The 19,646-nt window shown below is 39.9% G+C and overlaps 1 protein-coding gene across 4 annotated transcripts in view; it reads right to left on the bottom strand.

Annotated features, from left to right (window-relative positions):
- OTUD4 (OTU deubiquitinase 4) overlaps positions 1–18,189 on the bottom strand; it is a 30,387-nt gene extending 12,198 nt beyond the window's left edge. For 2 of the 4 annotated variants that reach the window (XM_082758989.1, XM_082758988.1), the window contains exons 1-13: positions 15,935–16,443; positions 14,327–14,410; positions 11,478–11,528; positions 10,458–10,504; positions 7,452–7,524; positions 6,902–6,983; positions 5,933–6,077; positions 3,744–3,801; positions 3,249–3,366; positions 2,954–3,018; positions 1,669–1,769; positions 599–723; positions 266–446 (exon numbers count right to left, since the gene is read on the bottom strand). In XM_082758989.1, coding sequence (XP_082615115.1) covers positions 266–446; positions 599–723; positions 1,669–1,769; positions 2,954–3,018; positions 3,249–3,366; positions 3,744–3,801; positions 5,933–6,077; positions 6,902–6,983; positions 7,452–7,524; positions 10,458–10,504; positions 11,478–11,528; positions 14,327–14,410; positions 15,935–16,099 — 1,295 coding nt within the window. In that variant the 5' untranslated portion in view covers positions 16,100–16,443. Of the gene's footprint in view, positions 1–265; positions 447–598; positions 724–1,668; positions 1,770–2,953; positions 3,019–3,248; positions 3,367–3,743; positions 3,802–5,932; positions 6,078–6,901; positions 6,984–7,451; positions 7,525–10,457; positions 10,505–11,477; positions 11,529–14,326; positions 14,411–15,934; positions 16,444–17,127; positions 17,607–18,042 lie in introns of those variants that run through there. The other 2 variants (XM_082758987.1, XM_082758986.1) reach the window with 2 other exon arrangements.
- Between the last annotated feature and the right edge of the window lie 1,457 nt (positions 18,190–19,646).

Genomic DNA, 19,646 nt, shown 5'->3' with positions numbered 1-19,646 from the left:
CACAGTGCTTCCAGGTATTGCCATGCAAGAAAACAAGTGGGAGTTCATGATAGCAGCAATTTTGAAAAATAAATGGGAGGGGAATAAGTTTGTTTTTGTTTCTTTAAATGAGCTTGTGTGTATTCTTACAGACTTAAAACACTTCCTAGGAATTCAACAGCAACCTGTTTCAAAAGAATAGTCAGAAGCACCTGAAACAGGAATTGGGGCTCCAAGAAGCTCAGTTAAGAGTTTAAGACAAGCAAGATGTTATTTTCAGTTTTACCTTCCACTCTGGGAAGGATTCCTGCCTGGAGCTTTTTGCTCCGTTGAGGTCTGATGAGGTTGGGGTCCAGAACATATGAACTGATGCTGCCTGGTTCCCACAGTATGCTGAAGTCGAGGAGGTAGTGCTGACTGGGGTTTTATTGACTTGTTCTGATTCTTTGACCCTCTGCAATCTACATCTGTGATAGACAAGGGAAGACTGAAGTTATTCATTATTATTACTATTATTATTTTATTTTTATTTATTTATTTATTTATTTATTTTTAAGTTCTTTGGGACAAAGTATCTGACAACAAAGATTCTGCCACAGAAAGACAGGTTTAGTCCTACCGGGCTGAGCATTCTGCCCCCACGTTGGGAAAAACTTTTTCATCTTCTTCCCTGGCACAGTGTTCCAGCCCTCCATAGGAGAGGCCTGTGGAAGAGGTTTAAGGCTCTTCAGTGACACAGAATGCCTACAAAAAAAAAAAAAAAAAAAAAAAAAAAGAATGATGGAGGAAGAAAAAAGATGGCTTTAGGACTAGTCTGTGGTGTGCATAAATGAATACCATATGTTTTAAAGACTGACAGATCTTTCCATTTTTGAGAACATTGGACTCAAAGTCTTTTGTTCTTTAGGATTACACTCAAGCAGCATGTGGAACTTTTTCCTATTTTTTAAATTCTCTGATAAGGCAATGCAAATTTAGCCAGTATTCAGCAGGACAAAAAGGTTGATTTTTGTTTATAGACAGGAAGTACAGCCCAATTCTTGAAAAATTATCAGTTTTCTTACAGCAGATTGCATGTGATTTAACTGAAATCTTCCTCCTTCCCTCATTTATCTTGACTGAAAGTGTTTCTTCTTCCCAAAATACATCATGCTTAAATGTTGGCTTTTTTTTTTGTCCCAGAAGAGTCAAAGAACTTACAGAGGAGCTCAAGACAACATCTATAGATAAAAATAGAGATAGACAACCTCCCCGCAAATAAAACCACCACAACCATCATCACCAATTTTAAACAGTTAATTTGTCCTGAGGCAGGGTGAAGAGATTACACTGATCTGAACAGCAGCTTCGCTCTCTCTCTGATATCAGGTAGAGCTACCCAACCAACAGTGAAGCAAGGTACACAAAATGCTATTTTTTTAATCAAATAGTAATAATAATGCAGTTACTTATATACTCTGCAAGTAATATCCAGAAAACATTGCATTAGAAAGTCTGGCAATAATTAATGCACAACCCCCTTTTCTTCTTTTTTTTAAATATATTTCCTTTTTTTTTTTTTGTAGCAGTACTGCTTCAAGTAAAGAAGTACATACGCTTCAGGGGCTGAAACTAACTCTGAACTAAAGTAATGCTACCATTACCAAGGGTAAGTTTGGCGCTCTTTTCCAGAAGAAATAAAACACTTACTTTTCTCCAAGCTCTTCTACAAATACAATAACTGGCCCACTCTCTGAGCGGACTTCTTGAATGTGGGCATTGTAAAATTTCCCGTTATGGTCTAAGCGCACCTAAGGGAAAAGAATAAGAAAAAAGGACCTAAGCCTCAAAGGAAGAGAACAAGGTAATCTAACTCCTTAAACTATTAGCGTTATTAAAAATAGGTCTTTTCCTCCAGGCAACACAACACTTGAGAAATAAACATTACATAATTCAGTAAATGCATCAAAAACAAGTCTTCATAGCTTTTCTAAAAAAAAAAAAAATAAATAAACAATCAAAAAAGCACACCACCATCGACAGCTTTCCAGGTAACATTACTTAATGAAACATTTACTTCTAAACTGTGTCATGTAGTTTTGGAACATATCGGTGCAGCAAGTATTTTCAGCTTCTCTCAGAATAAAAAATCCCAGAGCTTTTCCTTGTTAAAATCCAGGTGCAGAAGAGAAAAATCCTTGACTGACTTCACTAAAATTTAGTTTCAAAAAGAACATAAAGGACTCCAATTCAGAGGTAATTCTTTAAAAAGTTTTTTAAACTAAAGGAAGAAGTTGTAGACAAGTGACACTAATCATGTCCGGACAAAAAAATCAGACATTCCATGTTCTTAAAATTGTTTTGTTAAATATAAACCAAACTTAACAGTGTTCTGGTATAGCACTTGGTTTTCTGCTTGTATTAATTTGGTCAACTTCACTTTGCATTATGTCCTTCATCTTCCCTTCCTGCGTTTTTATCCCATATACTTATTGTTTCACCATGTATATAAAAAATTTGACCAAGAAGGTATGTTAATTAACAGAGTTCTTTCTACTAGTAATTTCTGTACCTTTAAGTCAATACTACAAAGAACAACCTTAGGATCTCCAATATAAAAATTTAAGCCCACATTATTAAGCAATAAATAATCAACTGTACATTAGGTTTTTTGAGTGTTTTTTTTTTTTTTTTCACCCTTTGGGGGGAAGGCTGGGGGGGAGGACGGGAGTGGTGGAGGTCTGATGAGGTTGGGGTCCAGAACATATGAGCAACCTCATAAAGGTTGGAGGAAAGCCTCCAAAATCATCTGATCAAATCGTCCCCCTACCACCAATATCACCCACTAAACCATGTCCCCAAGTTATACACATACACAAGCATGAAATACTTAGAAACTATTGAATTTATATTTAAAAACAGTTACCTAAATGGGAAAATTGGCATCCTGAAAAGAAAACATTCGTGTCTCAAACTGTAATTCTGTATTACTTACTTTACATTTATCGCCAACTGAGTATTGCATGCCAGCAGCAATGGAAAAATCTTGTTTTTGCTGATCTGTAAATACATTAGCAGTAACATACTGTTAGTTTAAATACACTAAACTGGTCATTTTATAAATATAGTAAAAATTGAAAAGCAGTAATTGTAGCCCTCAATGAACACACTGACTCATACGAGGAAGACTCCTGCCTAAAATGAAACTGTCATTTTCATCACTGTTCTAGAGGACTCCCCTTCATACATCAGCATGCAAAAGTTGGAACTGTAAGTATGCAGTCACTTACCCCATTTGGATTGTAGCCAAACCTCATATTCAACATTTCTGTACACTGATGGATTGAGTGATCTCAGAACTTTTTTAGGCAAGACCAACAAGGTGGGATTTCCATTGCTCTTAAGGTGCTGTATGAAATGAAACAAAGTGCTAAATGGTCAATTACACAGAGGTTTATAAGTTTTGCATTTTTAATCACTTTTTAAAAATTCTGATCTGAAATACAAATGAGCCAAGAAGGCAAAGCGTAGAGTTTTGAAAAATTAATTGTATGATGTTCTTTTAACTGTACCAGAACAGAATTAACTAAATGAAAACTAAACAGCACTAGAAAGGACATTATTTGTTTCAAAAGTAATGTTTGCATTCAATGTGCCAAAAGATGGATCGTTTTTAAGATACTACATTAGGATAACTAGAATTTCAACATTATCTCACGAACACTAAACACTGAAAATAATAATACAATTTTATGGGAGGAAAATTAATCTTAACATATAAATACCTTGTTGCCAGAAAGAGACTTTAATCCATTCATATCACCAACTGTTGTGGTTTTACTTCTGCAAAAGAACAAAGGGAGAAGTGATAGCATAGTGCAAATAGGACTGGAAACCCAGTGAGAAACACCTTGGAAGTAGATAAAATAAAGCTACTATTCTCTTCCTGTTCTTCTGCATGAAACATACCATGCAACGTCTTTTTCTAGTAGGTTTTAGATATAACTTCATTTCTATACCATATAGAGCTAAAACTAAGATTTTTTTTTTCCTAAGTACAATTTTTAGAAAGTCTACCTTATACAAACAAATTTAGCCATCAGTTAAAAAGAAAGAGAGGGTGACAAAGGAAATAAGAAATTCCACTAATATTTTGCTGTTTCTAAAAAAAGGACAAAAGAAGCCATCAAAGCCAAACAAAAAACATGCTTGATTAGTTAACAAGTACCAGGCACTCTAACTTACTCTATTTTCCACACCTGACATCACTGCAAGTTGTAGGCAACTATCAGCATTAACTTCTTCCAAAACAAAATAGCTTCTAACATTGAAAAATAACATAACTGAAATGTTGACGTTTATAAAATGAAAAAGATCATTCAGAGAACTCAGTGAAGAAACAAGCTGGAGTCAACTTTAAGACATGAAAAAAAAAATTCAAGACTTTATATACAGAGCAAAATGTTCATAATTCAGGTTAAGTAGGTCAAGAGTCATACCCACTAGCTCTTGCGTCAAAAGACATATGGTTTAAATCAAAAGCATTGAGTTTGATGGTCTCAAGTGAGCACATGACCTTAATTTACGAAGGTGTTACAGAGGTTAGTAGTGTATTTGCTCACGAATCACAATAATGCAGGGTAATGCTGCTGCATAAGAAGCTCAGGAAAGTTCCAAAACCACAAAGAAATAGAGAGGGTTTCCATACTTTGACATTTAACTACAATGATTTTTCCTCTAGGCAGAAATACTTTGTATTTTAACTGGAAATGTTCCCTGTTATTTTTTTCCATACAAGAAAGGAAGCTAATCCCATTCCCAGAACTTGGTATTCTTTCTCTGGTGATTTCCATCAGCTTCCTCGCTGTTGTTTTGGGCATAAAAAAAAAAAAAAACAAAAAAAAAACAGCTCCCAAAGTCTCAATGAATTTCTTCTGCCACATGCAAAGCCCCCAAAAGGGACTTTAATGACTTTCAACAGGAAGAGGGGGCATGCTGCACTAATTCTCATGGCTTCAGTGGAATTTCACACAAGCTAGGGTTTTAAGAACAGTCTTAGACAACAGAAGAAAACCTGCCAATACATAAACGCAAAATTGGCACTGTAAAAGACTTACTATGCAAAAAGAATCAATAGGAAAAAATATTTAAAAGCTATCCAGAGCATCCAGGTCCAGAAAGAGGAATTGAAACCCATGTATATAATCACTTTATAATAATCAAGGAACAAAGCAGAGCAAGCTACATCTTTATTTCTCCATTAGCTAAATTTAAACACCCTCTATAGAATCATGAAGTTGGAAGGGACCCATAAGGATCATCGAGTCCAACTCCTGGCACCACACATGTGTACCCAAACATAGGATTAATAGGACCTGTCCACTTCTTACTTATTTTCTGTATGTGTGCTTCTTCGAGCTGAGATTTATAGATTTACCATTCTAGAAAAAAGTGCCACCTAAAATTTATTAGAACATCGATCTTTGCTCTCAGTTGAAACCGCTGAAAAATTAAGATAATTTGAGATACCCTCTGAGACACAAAAAAAAAAACAACATTCTGACTTGTTTACACAATCTGATACACATACAATAAAACACTCATTTGCCCCCATCCATTTCTTAAATGGATAAGAAATATCATTAAGTATTTGTGCCAAATTACAACAAAATTAAGCAAGCTACATCTTTATTTCTCCATTAGCTAAATTTAAACACCCTCTATCAAGCAGAGATCTCAGCCCAAGTGTAGAAGTACAACAGGTTGGATTAAATTCTTGTAATTCTACTGTGCTGAGAGTGAGGCAACAAATTGTCATGGACTTTACCACGCCAGACTGGCATACTGACAACTCTCCCAGGGGATTCTGGTGTTTTCAACAGAAGGGGGACACATTGCAACATCAGTATTCCTTTACGTAAAGAGATATGTATTGTTCACAGGCATCTTGTGTTAAATTCTAAACCCCATTTACCTGTAGCTGTCATCTTCTGAATCTGAAGCAGACACTTCACTGCTACCATTACTTTCCTCTGTCACACCAGCAGTACTAAGTTCTGCGATGATTTTCTTCACATCTGTATCAAATACCTTCTCATATAGTAACTCATACAGAAGAGCTGGAGAAGGGGACAAGAAAGTGGCGGGACAAGAAAGTGGCAGGACAAGATCGATTATAAGCTAAATGAGATTTTACACCATCACGATAGAGGCACTTGAAGTTACTTCAATCAAAGCAAACGAGCATTTTGAAGTGTTAACTGAAACACTGAAGTCATTAGAAGCCAAAACAGCTGCAGCTATTATAGTTTAACAAGTATGCATGAAACTACTAGCAGCAATCAGGTCTCTTGACAGGCAAATTGGGCCTTAGCCTATAACTCTGCACATGGGCAGAATTTTCATGAAGAATCAGAATCCCTGCAGGGGTTGCCAAGTGACCCATCAAGCCTGGTTAGAACCTTTGGGCATTGCTTCAATCTGTTTTTTAAAAAAAAAAAAACAGTAATCCATGCAGACATTTTCAGTCTGTTTTGTATATGCAACTCCCATTATTTCCTCTGAGAAAATTATCCTTGCATATGTAACTTAATATAAACAAGTTTGCTAACATCATCTGAAACAAAATCAAAACCTGAACGCTGACCTAAGACAATGCAACAGATTATAAATTAGTGTAACACTTTCTATTCATATTAGAGCACCCAGACTCAAGGAGGGAGGTAGGTTTTCTCCTCTGGGTAGATAATCTGCACTGTTGTCTCAAGAATCAGCACAGGAGAATTTATTTTTTTGCAAAATCATACAATCACTGACAATTCAAATGGAAAACTAAGCTCCTACAGAATAAATCTTCATACAGAGCCTTTTCCCTTTAACTGAAACCTGATGATATCATTTCCAGTAAAAATACGTGCTTTTATCTAACCAACATAATACTTACACTGGCACAGAGCAGCCCTTTCTGAATACTCTATGGGATAAACAATATCATAGTGGTTTCCATTTGAGAAGCACAGCAATACCTATTAAAAAAACACACAGATTTTAAGTTTTGCATCTCACTTGATTTTTCATATGAACACTGCCTTTTAAACTCAATGTACCAACGAGCTTTGCTGTATATCAAGATCTCTAAGCTCCAATGAAACAGCCAAAAAGCTTAGTGAACATCTTTTATATCAAAACCAATTTGACCAAAAGTCAAGAAGAATTTAAGACACTGATAGCTGTGAGTCTACATCAGTTGTAAATAGGTTTTCAAAATTTTAGACCACCAGGAAGATATGCCACACCCCAAATATGAACCAGCTATTTTAAAAGAGCTACCTGTATTAACAGTATAGCTGCCTTAAATATGTACAAAATAATTTATTGAAATCGAATTCTCTGAACATTTTCTTTCTGTCGAATAATAAAAGTCATTATACTGTTTGTTGTTAATTAAAGTAGTCTTCATTCAGTCTTTCACAGTAGCCAATTCTTTACTTTACCTTATCAGAAAAGCCATTTTCAGTTACATGTGAAGGAGAAGCATTTGGTTCCCGGTATATTATAAAATCTTTCCTAAGGAAAAAAAAATTGTAATTCACGTGAAAACTCATCAATAAAAACAGAAATATTCAAGCCAAGTTCAAGGAACATACATAACCAGAAAAAATACCTAGTGGAAAAGAATACTGAAGACAAGTGCAACAAACGCTGATCAAAAGGAGACCTGCTTTTATGAAATATCTTGCTTTCTCAGGAAGAGCTCAAACAGAAAATATTTACATTTAACATCCAGTATTATCTTATACGTCCAGTTTTCACTATAGGTCAAATTTCTACACAAGACCACATCCGCCATGATGCACAGGAAGAGGAGCTTGCAGAGCACCATAGCAATTCTAGCTCATAATGTCACAGAAGAGACTTAACACGGAAATGGTAGGTAGTGATTTAAATACACAGTTGTTTTTTTTTTTTCCAAGCTATTTCTACTCCTCTCTCAGTGCAAACATTCAAATTTCTTGCAAAATTGTCATCCCATATTAATATTCCCATTTATTGTATTTTTTTATTTTCCATAAGCACTTGTGTTCTCTTTTTTTTTTTTTTAAGTAGCAGTACAATCATTATTATTCCCAACTTACCAATATTTTCAGATAGACAATTTTGATATAATTACTGTTTGTTGAATTTTAAAAATGATCTTATGCAGTGTTCTGAACACATTTGCATATTCTTCCATTTGCCTTGGAGGTGTATGCTCATGCACTGTCCCAAAAGTATTTCTACAACCATTCCCAACACAAGAAAGATGACAGAAGTTCAATTCAGAGAAATATAGAGAAATACAGCATTATACATGAAAAGGGTACCAAAGAAGTCAGTAAGTTTGAGCAGAGAATGTGGTGTTTCTTCTGTAAGCACAGACATTGGCCTACTATAACACAGTGACTGATGCAACGCACACAGAGCTGATGACAAGTGCAGCACATCCATGAAGTCAAGACAGAACTGTGCCTGGAAAGTTCATAGCTGCCCATTTCTAGAGAAATTCATTTATGCCATGTGGAAATCCACTAGAAGAAAGAGGAGGTTTTATGAAAAGAAACAGGAAACAGCAATGTTTCCAGAAGCTGAGCAGCGACTTTGGCTAAATCTGTCCTAGCGGATCGATTACACGTGCCCAAGAACACTTCTGGGCACTGAGGCCAGCTAACAGAGCAGCCCACATCTGTGGTCAGAAACTCTTCTTGCCTGCTGCTTTGTAAAATGGTTAACACACTAAAAAAAAAAAAAAAAAAAAAAAAAAAAAGACATCCAGGAGGTTCACTTTCCTTTCCTCTTTGGACACAGCCAGCAGCTCAGAGTCCAACTTCACATTGTGTTCATTGGACTCAAATTGCCGGATTTAAAGCAGGAAAAAAAAACCACAGTTGTCTCTTCAAACAAGAGAACTAAAACAAGCTTTGGGTGAAGCCTGGACCAAAACTGCAATTGTGTGCTGCTGCAGTGTTGCCACTGCGTACTTTCTCAAAACGGGTTTAGAAAATTTTATTTCTGCAAACTTGAGTTTTACTCCTATGCGATGACTACTTTTCAAGGTGAAATGACTCCCTCGTTACACTTAAGATAATTAAAAATACCATAAATGAACAGTTGGGCTACTACAGGTATGTAAATTCTCAGTTTGCTATCCACATTTTAAACGTAGAATTTTAATTCTTTTTTTTTATTGAAGTATAATATGTCAAAGTGACAAATAGAGGAAAATCCACAACTGATGCTAACATAACATGCTTTTTTTTTTCTAGAAACTCATTCTTTGCTACGTGTTTTTCTGTTATAAATCAATGTCATGATCTGACGTTTAATTATTTCTTCCTCTCTCTTTTATCCACAGTGCTCCCTTTGAATTCTTCGCTCACTAGCCCATCACTTCCTTCAAGAACAACTTTGCTCACAAAAGAAAAGATTAATTAGTCTTGCAAAATGATTAAGTATACTCACTGCAGTTTTTGGACTGAAAACAAAACCAACCCCCTACCATCCTTCTATTACAACTCAAAAAGAGCATTTCTGAGAAGAATTTTGTAGCTCAGGAAGCCGCCTGCTTCAGGGAGGAGAAAAAAACAGCATAACCAAAGTAGACATGCTATGGATCTGAGAAGCTGAAATGACGACAAATCTATTGATACTATATTTTTATCCTGTGCTTGAGAAGTCAAACTCTCTCACTTCTCCACTTGGCATAGAGCTGGAAACTTTTACTTCTGCTTTCCCTCAGTCTGCCAGCATGCAGGAAGAGAAGCAACTCTTTCCCCCTACCTTCATCACAATCCCTACTTTCCCTCTACCTTCACCACCATCCCTACTTTCACCAAGAAGAGTGCTTCTCTATGCACAAATACCAAAATTTTTCTTAAGCATAGCTCAAGATGCAGTTACTCTATTTTGCCTGTACTGATACAGTGGAAAAAGGAAAATTTCCACAGAAAAGAGAATACAGCTAAAAAAACAGCAATAAACCAGGCAGACTTACACAGCGTCACGCAGGGGAGGTATGAGAATGGCTTTCTTGCATAAACCCTAAAATCTCGCTAACCTACATCAGAGTATTTGTAGAGAGGCAATAAAGAAATGGATACAGGCCACTGCTTAGTGATAGTGCTACTAGTAAGGCCTTGGTGAGAAATAGGAAGAAAAGCAGTTTTAACAGAAAAGATATAAAAATAAACAAAAATAAAAACAGTATGATTCTACCCACAATTGCTCGTGCAGGTGAGAAGACTGACAATACTGCAAACTGCTACTCTAATCTGAGATTAAGTGTCACTCTGAAAGCTCGCTCTTCTATTTTTATCTAATACCTTGACGGCTGCAGTTTTCAAAGCGTATTTGTTATTTTCTAAGAACTACAATGCAATACACAATTCCATCTTTTGCACTCAAGCTGGTTAACTAACAAAACTGAATTGACCTCAGTAAAACATATTTAGAAGTTTTCTTACTTGTACATAAGAGAAAGGGCACTTATTTCTACTTGTCCAACCCATTCCTGTATTGGAAAAAGAAAAAATAAAATTCAGTTCAAACACACAATTAGCATACTTCACGCACAGATAAAGAGAAGCAAGAAATCATTTTCAAAAATAAATATATTGACACTGAGACAGAAGTTCAGCCAAGGAGCTTTGAGTGCATTCCGAGTATTTTTTGAAATAATAGCTGTTCCAGTAAGGTTAAGGAATAGAAGCTGGAAGCTTCTCTCCTTCCCCCCCCAAAGTAAAAATTGCTCCGTACTAAATTAAGAATTTAAAACAATCTCATAAATGCAGAGCTATCATTAATAAGGGTGATTTTGAGAGGTGATAGTGTTTTGTTTTTTTCTTTTGGTAAACAACCGTCAGCCTACCAAATGTGACATCTACCAAGTTTTTTTTTTTTTTTTAAAAAAAAAAAAGTTACTCTCTGCCTTCAGAACTGTCTGGTTTTGTAGGCCTTAAACTAAAGATGAACTGGAAAAAGAGCCCTGAAGGTTAACTCTCCTGCTTAAAACATGTATCTTGACATGGTCTTATGAAATGCACTAACACAAAGCAAACAGACCCAGCTTATATAAACTGTTAACACCCTAACAAAAAAGACTAAAATGAAATAGGAAAAAAAAAAAAAAATCAATTTTGCTTTACATCTGTATCTTTGTAACAGCCTGCGGCTACTGTACATAATATTCCTTATGTCAGTAACTGTTTTTAAGACAACCTTGAATAAAGGTCTAAAAGTCTAGGTGATGAAAAAAGCAAGCCATGCTTTGTTTTTTTGGCATTTTTAGAGGCTGGAAACATTTGGATACAATTTGGGGGAATAACACATTTAAATTAATAGAAAAAAATCCCAAAACATTTTACAATAGAGTACACATCTATATAATCACGTAATACAAAAATCTCAAACTCAAAAATATTTGCAAAAAGAATCCCAATTACCAATCAACAAAATAACTGCTTTCTACTATAAGTGTACCATACCTGTGGATTTTCCAAACATTTTAAATAGTCTTCAAATGGCCCCTCTATGAACTGTATTAAAAAAAAAAAAAAGTAATATTTTTATTAGTGTAGAAAATGGATTCCCCAGTCTATGACCCACTGTATTCCCCACTGCGACCCACATACATTATCATTAGAAATCTAAGACTACCCTGCCCTCAAAGCGCTCACAATCACATAGTGATGTAGAAATGAGGGGGAAAAAAGGCTTTAAATGTATAGGTCTGCATCCTAGAAAACCATATAAACAGCTTTTGGAGATCTCACACAATCAAAACAAAAGAAACAAAAACAAACAGCAGCCAAAGAAGAATACGAAAAAAAGTAAAGAGGGCATCAAATAGATGTTTATGAGGAACTCATCCCAGGAATGCAAGGCATCACTGGAGTATGTGTCTGCTTATCAAAGTATCTTGTTAAAAGAAATTGGCAGCAAAGGGCAAGCACAAGCAGGAGTCACATTTCTATAGTACCTATACTTCGTGTAGTCAAGTCATAAAGAACTTCTTCCCTTTTCTGTATCACTTCAAATAAACTCCAGTGGAAGGATGCACACAGACAACACTAAGTGATAGGCTAAGGAAATAATCCTTCAGCTGCGCTCCTTAACGTGCACAGAGAGAACACAAAATAAAGTTCATAATGGGAACTACTTCTTAAATTACAGGCAGAATCGCCCCTCTAATCACAGTTTTTAAGAAACTAGGTGATAAGGAAAACATGAGGAACAGTGGGATTAGAAGTTCTGCTTTAGCCATTTTGAACCTGACTTGATGGTGATGTTCCCAAGAAGCATCAAAGTCTGATCAGAATTTAGCAGAAGTAATCATGTATAAAGTAAAAAGGTGGAGCCGAGAAACAGCAGCATAGACAGTAGTTTCTGAGTGTCTATGCTCATAAAGATAATGCAAAAAGGAGGAAAGGAAGGGCAGCAGAAATTTCTCATAGAAAACTGGAGAGGTAAAAAAAAAAGAAAGAAGAGAAGACAGCAGCAAAGATGACACTTCAGGAAAAGATGGGGATGAAAATGAAAATTGTGATTACACAGTCACCTGAAACTTTTGGTTATACAAGGATCTATGCTATAGAGACAAAAAGGGACAGAAATCCAATCTGAAATAGTTACAATAGACAGAAGAACTTCAGTGAGTACCACTGGTACATGTCAACAGCACTTAACTACTAAAGCAGCAGATGAAGAAGTAGTTGAAGAGACATGGGAAACACGGCATACCTCTTTTAAAGAGAAGAAAGTTAACAATGCCATATTTTAGACAGAAAACACAATGTATAGTAAGAGGCATGGGAAGCAAAGGACATCAGCAGAGCTGTGGTGAGATATCTGAGGGAATAGAAACACTAGGAAATAAGAAAAGATATGAAACACCTCAACCCTGTACATGAAACACCTATTTTGAGGAGCACTTTTTTTTTTTTTTTTTTTTTTTTTTCTTTTCAGAAGCACAGTAAAGGTGGTTAAAGGAGAGGTCACATCACTTGGTTCAAGTCTGAGGGGGAAAAAAGAACAGTGAGATTTTATACACATGGAGCCTAGGAGTTTGGTGGCAAGGACCATGACATTAAAAGTAGCTAGGGTTGACAACACAGTTACCCAACCAAGATGGCAGAACTGGGGAAGAGAAAACAACACACATTTACAGTCAGGAAGGACCCTAACATTTCCCAGAACTTCATAAAGCCACAAGAAAGCAAGTCTAGACAAACAGCTTTGGAGTGAATGGGCTAATTCTGGAAAGAAATGGATCGGAGAATTGGCAGCAAGGGGGCAAGGAAAAAAAAAATGAGAGAGGGATCTAAGAGTTGGTAAGTCATCAGATGGACATGGCACAAAGAAATCAAACAGTTCTGGCAAATGGAAATCGGCAAGTCAGTGTCGGTCGAATCCTCTCAGAGATTCACTGCACTTGGCTTAAGTCTTTCTTGACAGTTTCCACATTATTGAGTGAGCGGTCACATTAGAGCACAGGACACTGTCAGAAATTACAGCATATACACAAACTCTCCATCCTGCTTCCCTTCTCCTCCCTACGCCACTGTATACATAAGGCAGGCTTTTTACTCTGTGTCTGGGTAAAGTTAAAACAAAGAGACCTGAGTAATAGTCCTCTACTAAGAAATGCTTAGATATAATCCTGTTTTGGCTATCCTGGTAATTAATTCAATGGTGCATACACTGGAACACAAGAAGGAGCACTGTTATTTATTACCACTCTTAAAGGGAACTAAAAAAGGATTTTAGAATGTTGGCACTGATGACACTGGTCAGATATACATCAAAATGATATTTGATGTCCATGGTTGATGGAGAAATTTGTTATAGATGTTTAGGAAAGGGGAAAAACAAAGAAACACAGTGGCAATACCTAATAAACTGCTGACCCTGACACAAATTTCACCAATCAGAAAAGTCCCTCATATATCGTAAAACCAATTAATCAGCACAATAAGAATATTTTCCAATTTTTATTAGAGTAGACATTATACTAAAATAAAATTCAGATTTCCATCAGTCCACTGCAGACTGAAGAGTTTAAGAAGGTATGGTTTTAGTTTTAAATGAACACTGGAGTTTCTACTCTTTCTATCCCAGGTCTGCCCAGTCCAAGCAGCATACAGGTCTTTCCCCGGGCTTATGACAATTGAGTTACTGCCACCTGTTAATTAATTTAAAGGGCACTTACTTTACAAAACATCAACTAGTATATAGCTGCAATGAATACTCACAAACAGGAGAATATACTTTGGAAAAGTGAAGGAAAAAAGGAATATTCTTATTAAAAGCTCACAAAGAGAACAAGAATACTTACTGCTTCAAACTTCTCCCTATTTTTCCGAAGATAGTCTACACAAGCCATCCTAACATCAATGTGCCGAGACTGAGAGTGTAACACCTACAATGGGAGAAATCAAAGAAAGTGACACCAGATCTCACAATTTTTGATGACTATAGTCTAAATACAGCCTTGGAGATAGTCTTAAAAATAAAACTAGAATATTTCAAATGTTTACTCATTCAGTAACATCTTTACAGAGGTGAAACCTCAACTACTTATCCAAAATTAAAGTACCCACAGAGTGCACATATTTACTAAATTGAAACATTCAACTACATGTGGATTTACTATGTGAAAGGAGTAGCATTTGTTGATTCATTCTTCAAATTAATCACTTGCAAAGAACTTCAACCGAAGTTACAGCAGGAGTGGATGAAAAAAAACTACCAACATGCACTTGTCAGGAAATCCAACCAAATCCAAGAGACCGCAGGGCTGCTTTCCCTTGATTTAGAGGAGTTCTGCTGCCCAAACAGTGGTTGGAAAGCCAGGATCCCAGTGACACCTGCACTCTACCCCCTGTTCAAATCTCTACTGGAAAAAATACGTGTATTATTTTCATCATAGGTTCAGAGGTATGTCTAGCATGACTTTGTCTGCATCACCACTACAACATGGGGAAGTTCCAGTCAATTTAAACTGCAGCTTTTTGCAATTCTTACATACTACCCTCAATTTAAGAGGCTTCCTATTCAGATCTGTTCAGCTTTTGTGCACAGAGCACAGAGATTCAGCAAAAATTGTGACTAAACACCTATTAACTCTGAATTAGAGACCTTCCCTTTAAGAAAAAAAGAATCAAGTGTTAAAAATTTAATAAAAAGTTTTAAAAAATGTTCTATATACACTGGAATGTGAGGAAAGTCTTCTCTATAAACTAATGAAAAAAATCAGAATATCAACATGCATTCAGTGATCATTCCCCTGAAATTAAAAAAAAAAAAAAACAAAAACAGTTCCTACAGAACAAGCATTTGCTTGCCTGAACTTAATTTCAGTGGGAAAAATACTTTGGAAAAAAGTAAAGAGAATGTGAACTGTGTATAATTAGTACAGGAATTTAGGCTCTCACAATCTGAAGCACCAGAGCTCCCACTGCTGTTTGCTTGTATTTAAGACAAGATGACGCTGTCACTTTTTTCCTTTAACAGTAACATTGAAATGGGGGAGGGGAACGCAACAGGAAGAATTGAAGATAAATTACTCACTTTCTCTAATTTTACAGTAAACTACTTAACACAACTCAGAGCGACGCTCTTAAACTCTTCCCAGTGAATTCAGCTTCCTGCAGTCACATACAGAGCAGCTGTACCCAAATGTTGAAATCTTCCACTGAAAAATGCTCTGAGGCAGCAGTGAAAGGTCAAAACTTAGGAGGTAACGTGTTCTGAAGAGGGGAGAAGCCTGGGCACACAGAACTTCTCTCCCCCTGAGACACTAATTCCCTATTTTTCCCCTCCTCTCAGCGAATGTCTGTGTAACATTAACCAATACTCATCCACATTTTAGCATTAGCACCCACTAACGAGCCCCACTCCCCGTGGTTCCCCCCAAAACGGCTTTCTTTAAGCAACCAGTTACCTGCTCGGCCACAGCCCTGAAAAGACAAGATCCATCCTTGGCAACTCTCTTCCTGTACAAGCCCTGAGATCGCAAGTAGCAGTCCATGGAAGCTTCCCCGGGAGCGTCCGTGCCGCTGCCGTGATGGCTCCGCTCCCCGCCATCTGGTTTACTCGCCGCCTCCATGTTTAGCGCCTCACGCCGCGGGGACTGGCTGCACCTCTCCTAGCCCCACATGGCCCCACAAAGCCAGCCAGCAGCCCTGGGGCCGGGGAAAGGAGGCCGCAGCAGGCCGGCTCGCGGAGCGGTGGCCTTCCAGCACCCACAGTAGCAGCAGCGAGGGGAAAGGCGGGCTGGGCTGGCGTTATCAACCTGCATGTGGGAACCACGGAGAGAAATGGGAAAGTTTTATTGCTCGGCCTGGGCGGGTGGCCACGTACAAAGCGCTGCTCCGGGTAGCGGGCTCCTGCTCCGACTCCTCCCGGGGCAGCGGTGCCGGGCGGTCTCCGCAGACCTAGCACACAGCCAGCCTGCGGGGCGGAAAACAAAAGAGAAAGGACATGTGCGGCTACCCAAAGGAGGAGGGGAGAGACAGGGGAGGAAGAAAAAGAGAAGCGCAACCTGGAGTTTATTTTCACTTTCAGCCCGGGCGCTGCTGGGAGCGGTAGTCCCGGCAGAGGAGCAGCACCCGTGCTGTCCCTGGCCCCACGCCACCGGGGCCCTGCCACCTTCCTGTGTGTCACTTTTACTGGCAAGAAGCCACCAACATTTGTATTACAATTGCATGCCTGCATCTTGCTTGGCACTGCAAGCAGGCTTTAGAAGGCTTTGGTGCACAAAATCTGGCCAAAAGCAAGCTTTCCAAATGTGCAAGGATATATATATATATATATATATATTATTTTTTTTTTTACACTAGTGGTTTAGCTTACCTAGAGGGAAAGCTAAGAAACTTTCCATGGCACTAGTGATAAAACATTACCCATCACTCTTTAGCTTAAATGAACAAATTTTGATGTGTGAAAGAGCGGTGACCACAGAAGGACTGAAAACATGGATTTTTAACTTCCAGCCAACAGCAATAAGGCCAGGGAGGGCTATGACTTGAGCTGAGACCTGAATATAGCCATAGCTGATAAACAGAAGCCACAAGCAGGCTGAGCCAGGAGAAAGCACTGTAGCAGCTCCAGTTAAGCAGTATCAAACTTCCTTACTGGCAAAGCCGGCCTCCTGTGGGGAAAAGGAACTGGTCTGCAGGAGACAAAAGCAGATTCCCCGGGAACGCTGCAGAGGAGGAGAACAGAAACTGAAAGTAGTAAAAGCGAAGCCCAGATGACACCCAGCAGCCAAAGCCAGCTGTAAGGCAGGGCTGGGATGCGCGGGCCCTGGGACGGGGAGCACGAGGTGTAAATACTGGGGAGGGGCTGGAGGGACAGCCCAGACTTCTCACCAGAAGGCAGGAGAGGTCATCCCAACTGCAAACACTAACTGTGAACGCTTCTTGGGAACACTCATCCTCCTCCTCACTGTCTGCAGGGCCACAACCGTGCCCTAACACGCCCGCCGAGCTGTCCTTCCTCACACCCGCGCTCCTGCCACCCTAAAGGCAGCGAGGAGCAGGGCGAGCGCCTTCAATCAGGATGTGGGGACATTCCCTTAGGAACATCGGCGTGCACGAGGTCACCCAGGAGGTGACAGAGCACAGCCTGCTCCTCAACACGGAGGAGATTACACAATCACAGCGCTGGGGCAGCGTCCGAGAAGCCCCCCCTTGCCGTGCCCGACTCCCCACGCGGGGCAGGCAGCGCTGCCCGGTGCCCTGCTCCCCCCGGAGCCCCCCGGAGCCGCTGTCCCGCCGCCCGCCCCGCACACACGGCGCCATTTCCCAGGCACACGGCGGAACCCACGCAGACCCCGGGAGCCTCAGGGCGTGCGGGCAGCCCCCCCACAGCCCGGGCACAGCGCCTTTATTCTGCAACCCCGCGCCCAGCCCTGCCCGCACGGGCCCTTCCCAGCCCCACGGAGGCGCAGCGCGGCCGGGCCCCGCACTCCCCCCCCCCCCCCTCCGGCCCCGCACAGCCGAGCCCCGACCTCCTCCTCCTCCTCCCCCCCCCTCCACTGGCGCTTACCGGCTGCCCCCTCCCCCCGGGCAACGGCTGCAGAGGCTGCGGCGGCGCCACCCCCTCCCCCGCTGTTGGTTCGGTCCATCGGCCGCACCTGTGCGGCGGGCCGCGGCTCGTACCATTCGCCGCGCGGGGGGGGGGAAGGAGGAGGAGGCCGGCGAGGATTGCCCAGGCGCTGTAAAGGAAAGGGGGGGGGGAGCTCTGAGCAGGGCGAAGCGGATGGCGGCGGGGTTGGGGCATGGGGGGGGGAGCGGCTGCGCGTGTCTCCCCCCGCGGGAGGCGCGCGGTGGTACGGCCCGGGGACCGCGTCCCTGCCCCCACCGGGCAGCGCCCAGGGCGCGAAGGGGCCGGGCTGAGGGGGCCGGGCTGCGCCGAGGGCCCGGGCAGGGGCTGCCAGCTGCCTTAGCGGCCGGTTATGGCTTTTTTTTTCATTATTTTTTTTCTGAAATGACCATTTTTGGTCCCAAAAGAGTCTGGGGTTGTATAATCAGGCTTACTTGGTCAGGCGCAGTTCAGCGTACCTTCTCTCAGAAGGTGCGTTCACAGAGTCTTCTGTGACTGTTTTCACAGTTCCAAGTAGTTTTTTAGACGGATACCTACAAAACGGTCACGTCCCTTTGATAAAATGCACACACCGTAATTTAATAGTAAATAAGAGATACTCTTACCTGGTGAAAGAAAAAAATACACTTTCCCTGACACCAGAGGTAGCTAGCATGGATAGTTCAATCCAACATTTAGCTGAGTTGACGGGAAGGTTTCCATCCACATTAGTGGGTGATGGATCAGGCTTAAGTATAGAGGGATAAGAGTATTTTCCATATAAACCGTTTTCTTTATGGATCTCTGCGTGTAGTCAAACTTCCTTGTGATTCTGCTGATGAAGAATAGGCCCAGACTTCATCTTTGTCTCGCAGAATAGCGGTGTAATAATAGCTAATAAATAATAATGGAAGGCTATGGTAATGGTTGCATTACTCCTGCACACAATTTATAGCTGACTGTGCCTTATGCACGAGTGAAAGATCATACACTCCCCGTATTACATACCTTCCATTACATCTCAGGAGATGGATGGCTGCAGGAGGAATGACTGCACCTGCAGAAATGCAGTCTACTGGAGTTTAAGATTATCATACTTCAAAAATGTAGTAGTCCTGTAACATTTTGACTTCTGCAGAGTTTTGGTCAAGGCTGGAACCCTGGCCTGTTATTTTAACTGCTTTGGTTCCATGTAGATGTGATATCATTTGAGGTGTTTAGCATTTCAGGTTAGTAGTACCTTAAAATTGAAGAGCTGACAGCATAGTCACCAGCTTAATATCTTAGCACAGTGAAGCAAGCAACAGAAGGGTTGGTTTGAGTTAATGGAATAAATTCCTGTGAGAGAACTAAATAACATTATCCCACATTGAATGCATTAGATACGTTAAAAAGACAGCATTTGACATGATGTTCACATTTCTTAACTCCCTACCAGAAGTATTTTTGACACTGCTAAGTGGGTGCATTCTGAGATTCTGGCCAGAATATTCCACTACAGCCACCAGTTTGGAGAAGAAAATTTGCTTTTGTTGCTTTATCTTAGGCAAATGGTTGCCATTCATTAT

The sequence above is a fragment of the Aythya marila genome (assembly GCF_965140915.1).
Source record: "Aythya marila genome assembly, chromosome: 4".
Lineage (NCBI taxonomy): Eukaryota > Metazoa > Chordata > Aves > Anseriformes > Anatidae > Aythya > Aythya marila.
Note: the sequence above shows the minus strand (reverse complement) of the source record. Positions and strands in the feature narration are given on the sequence as shown.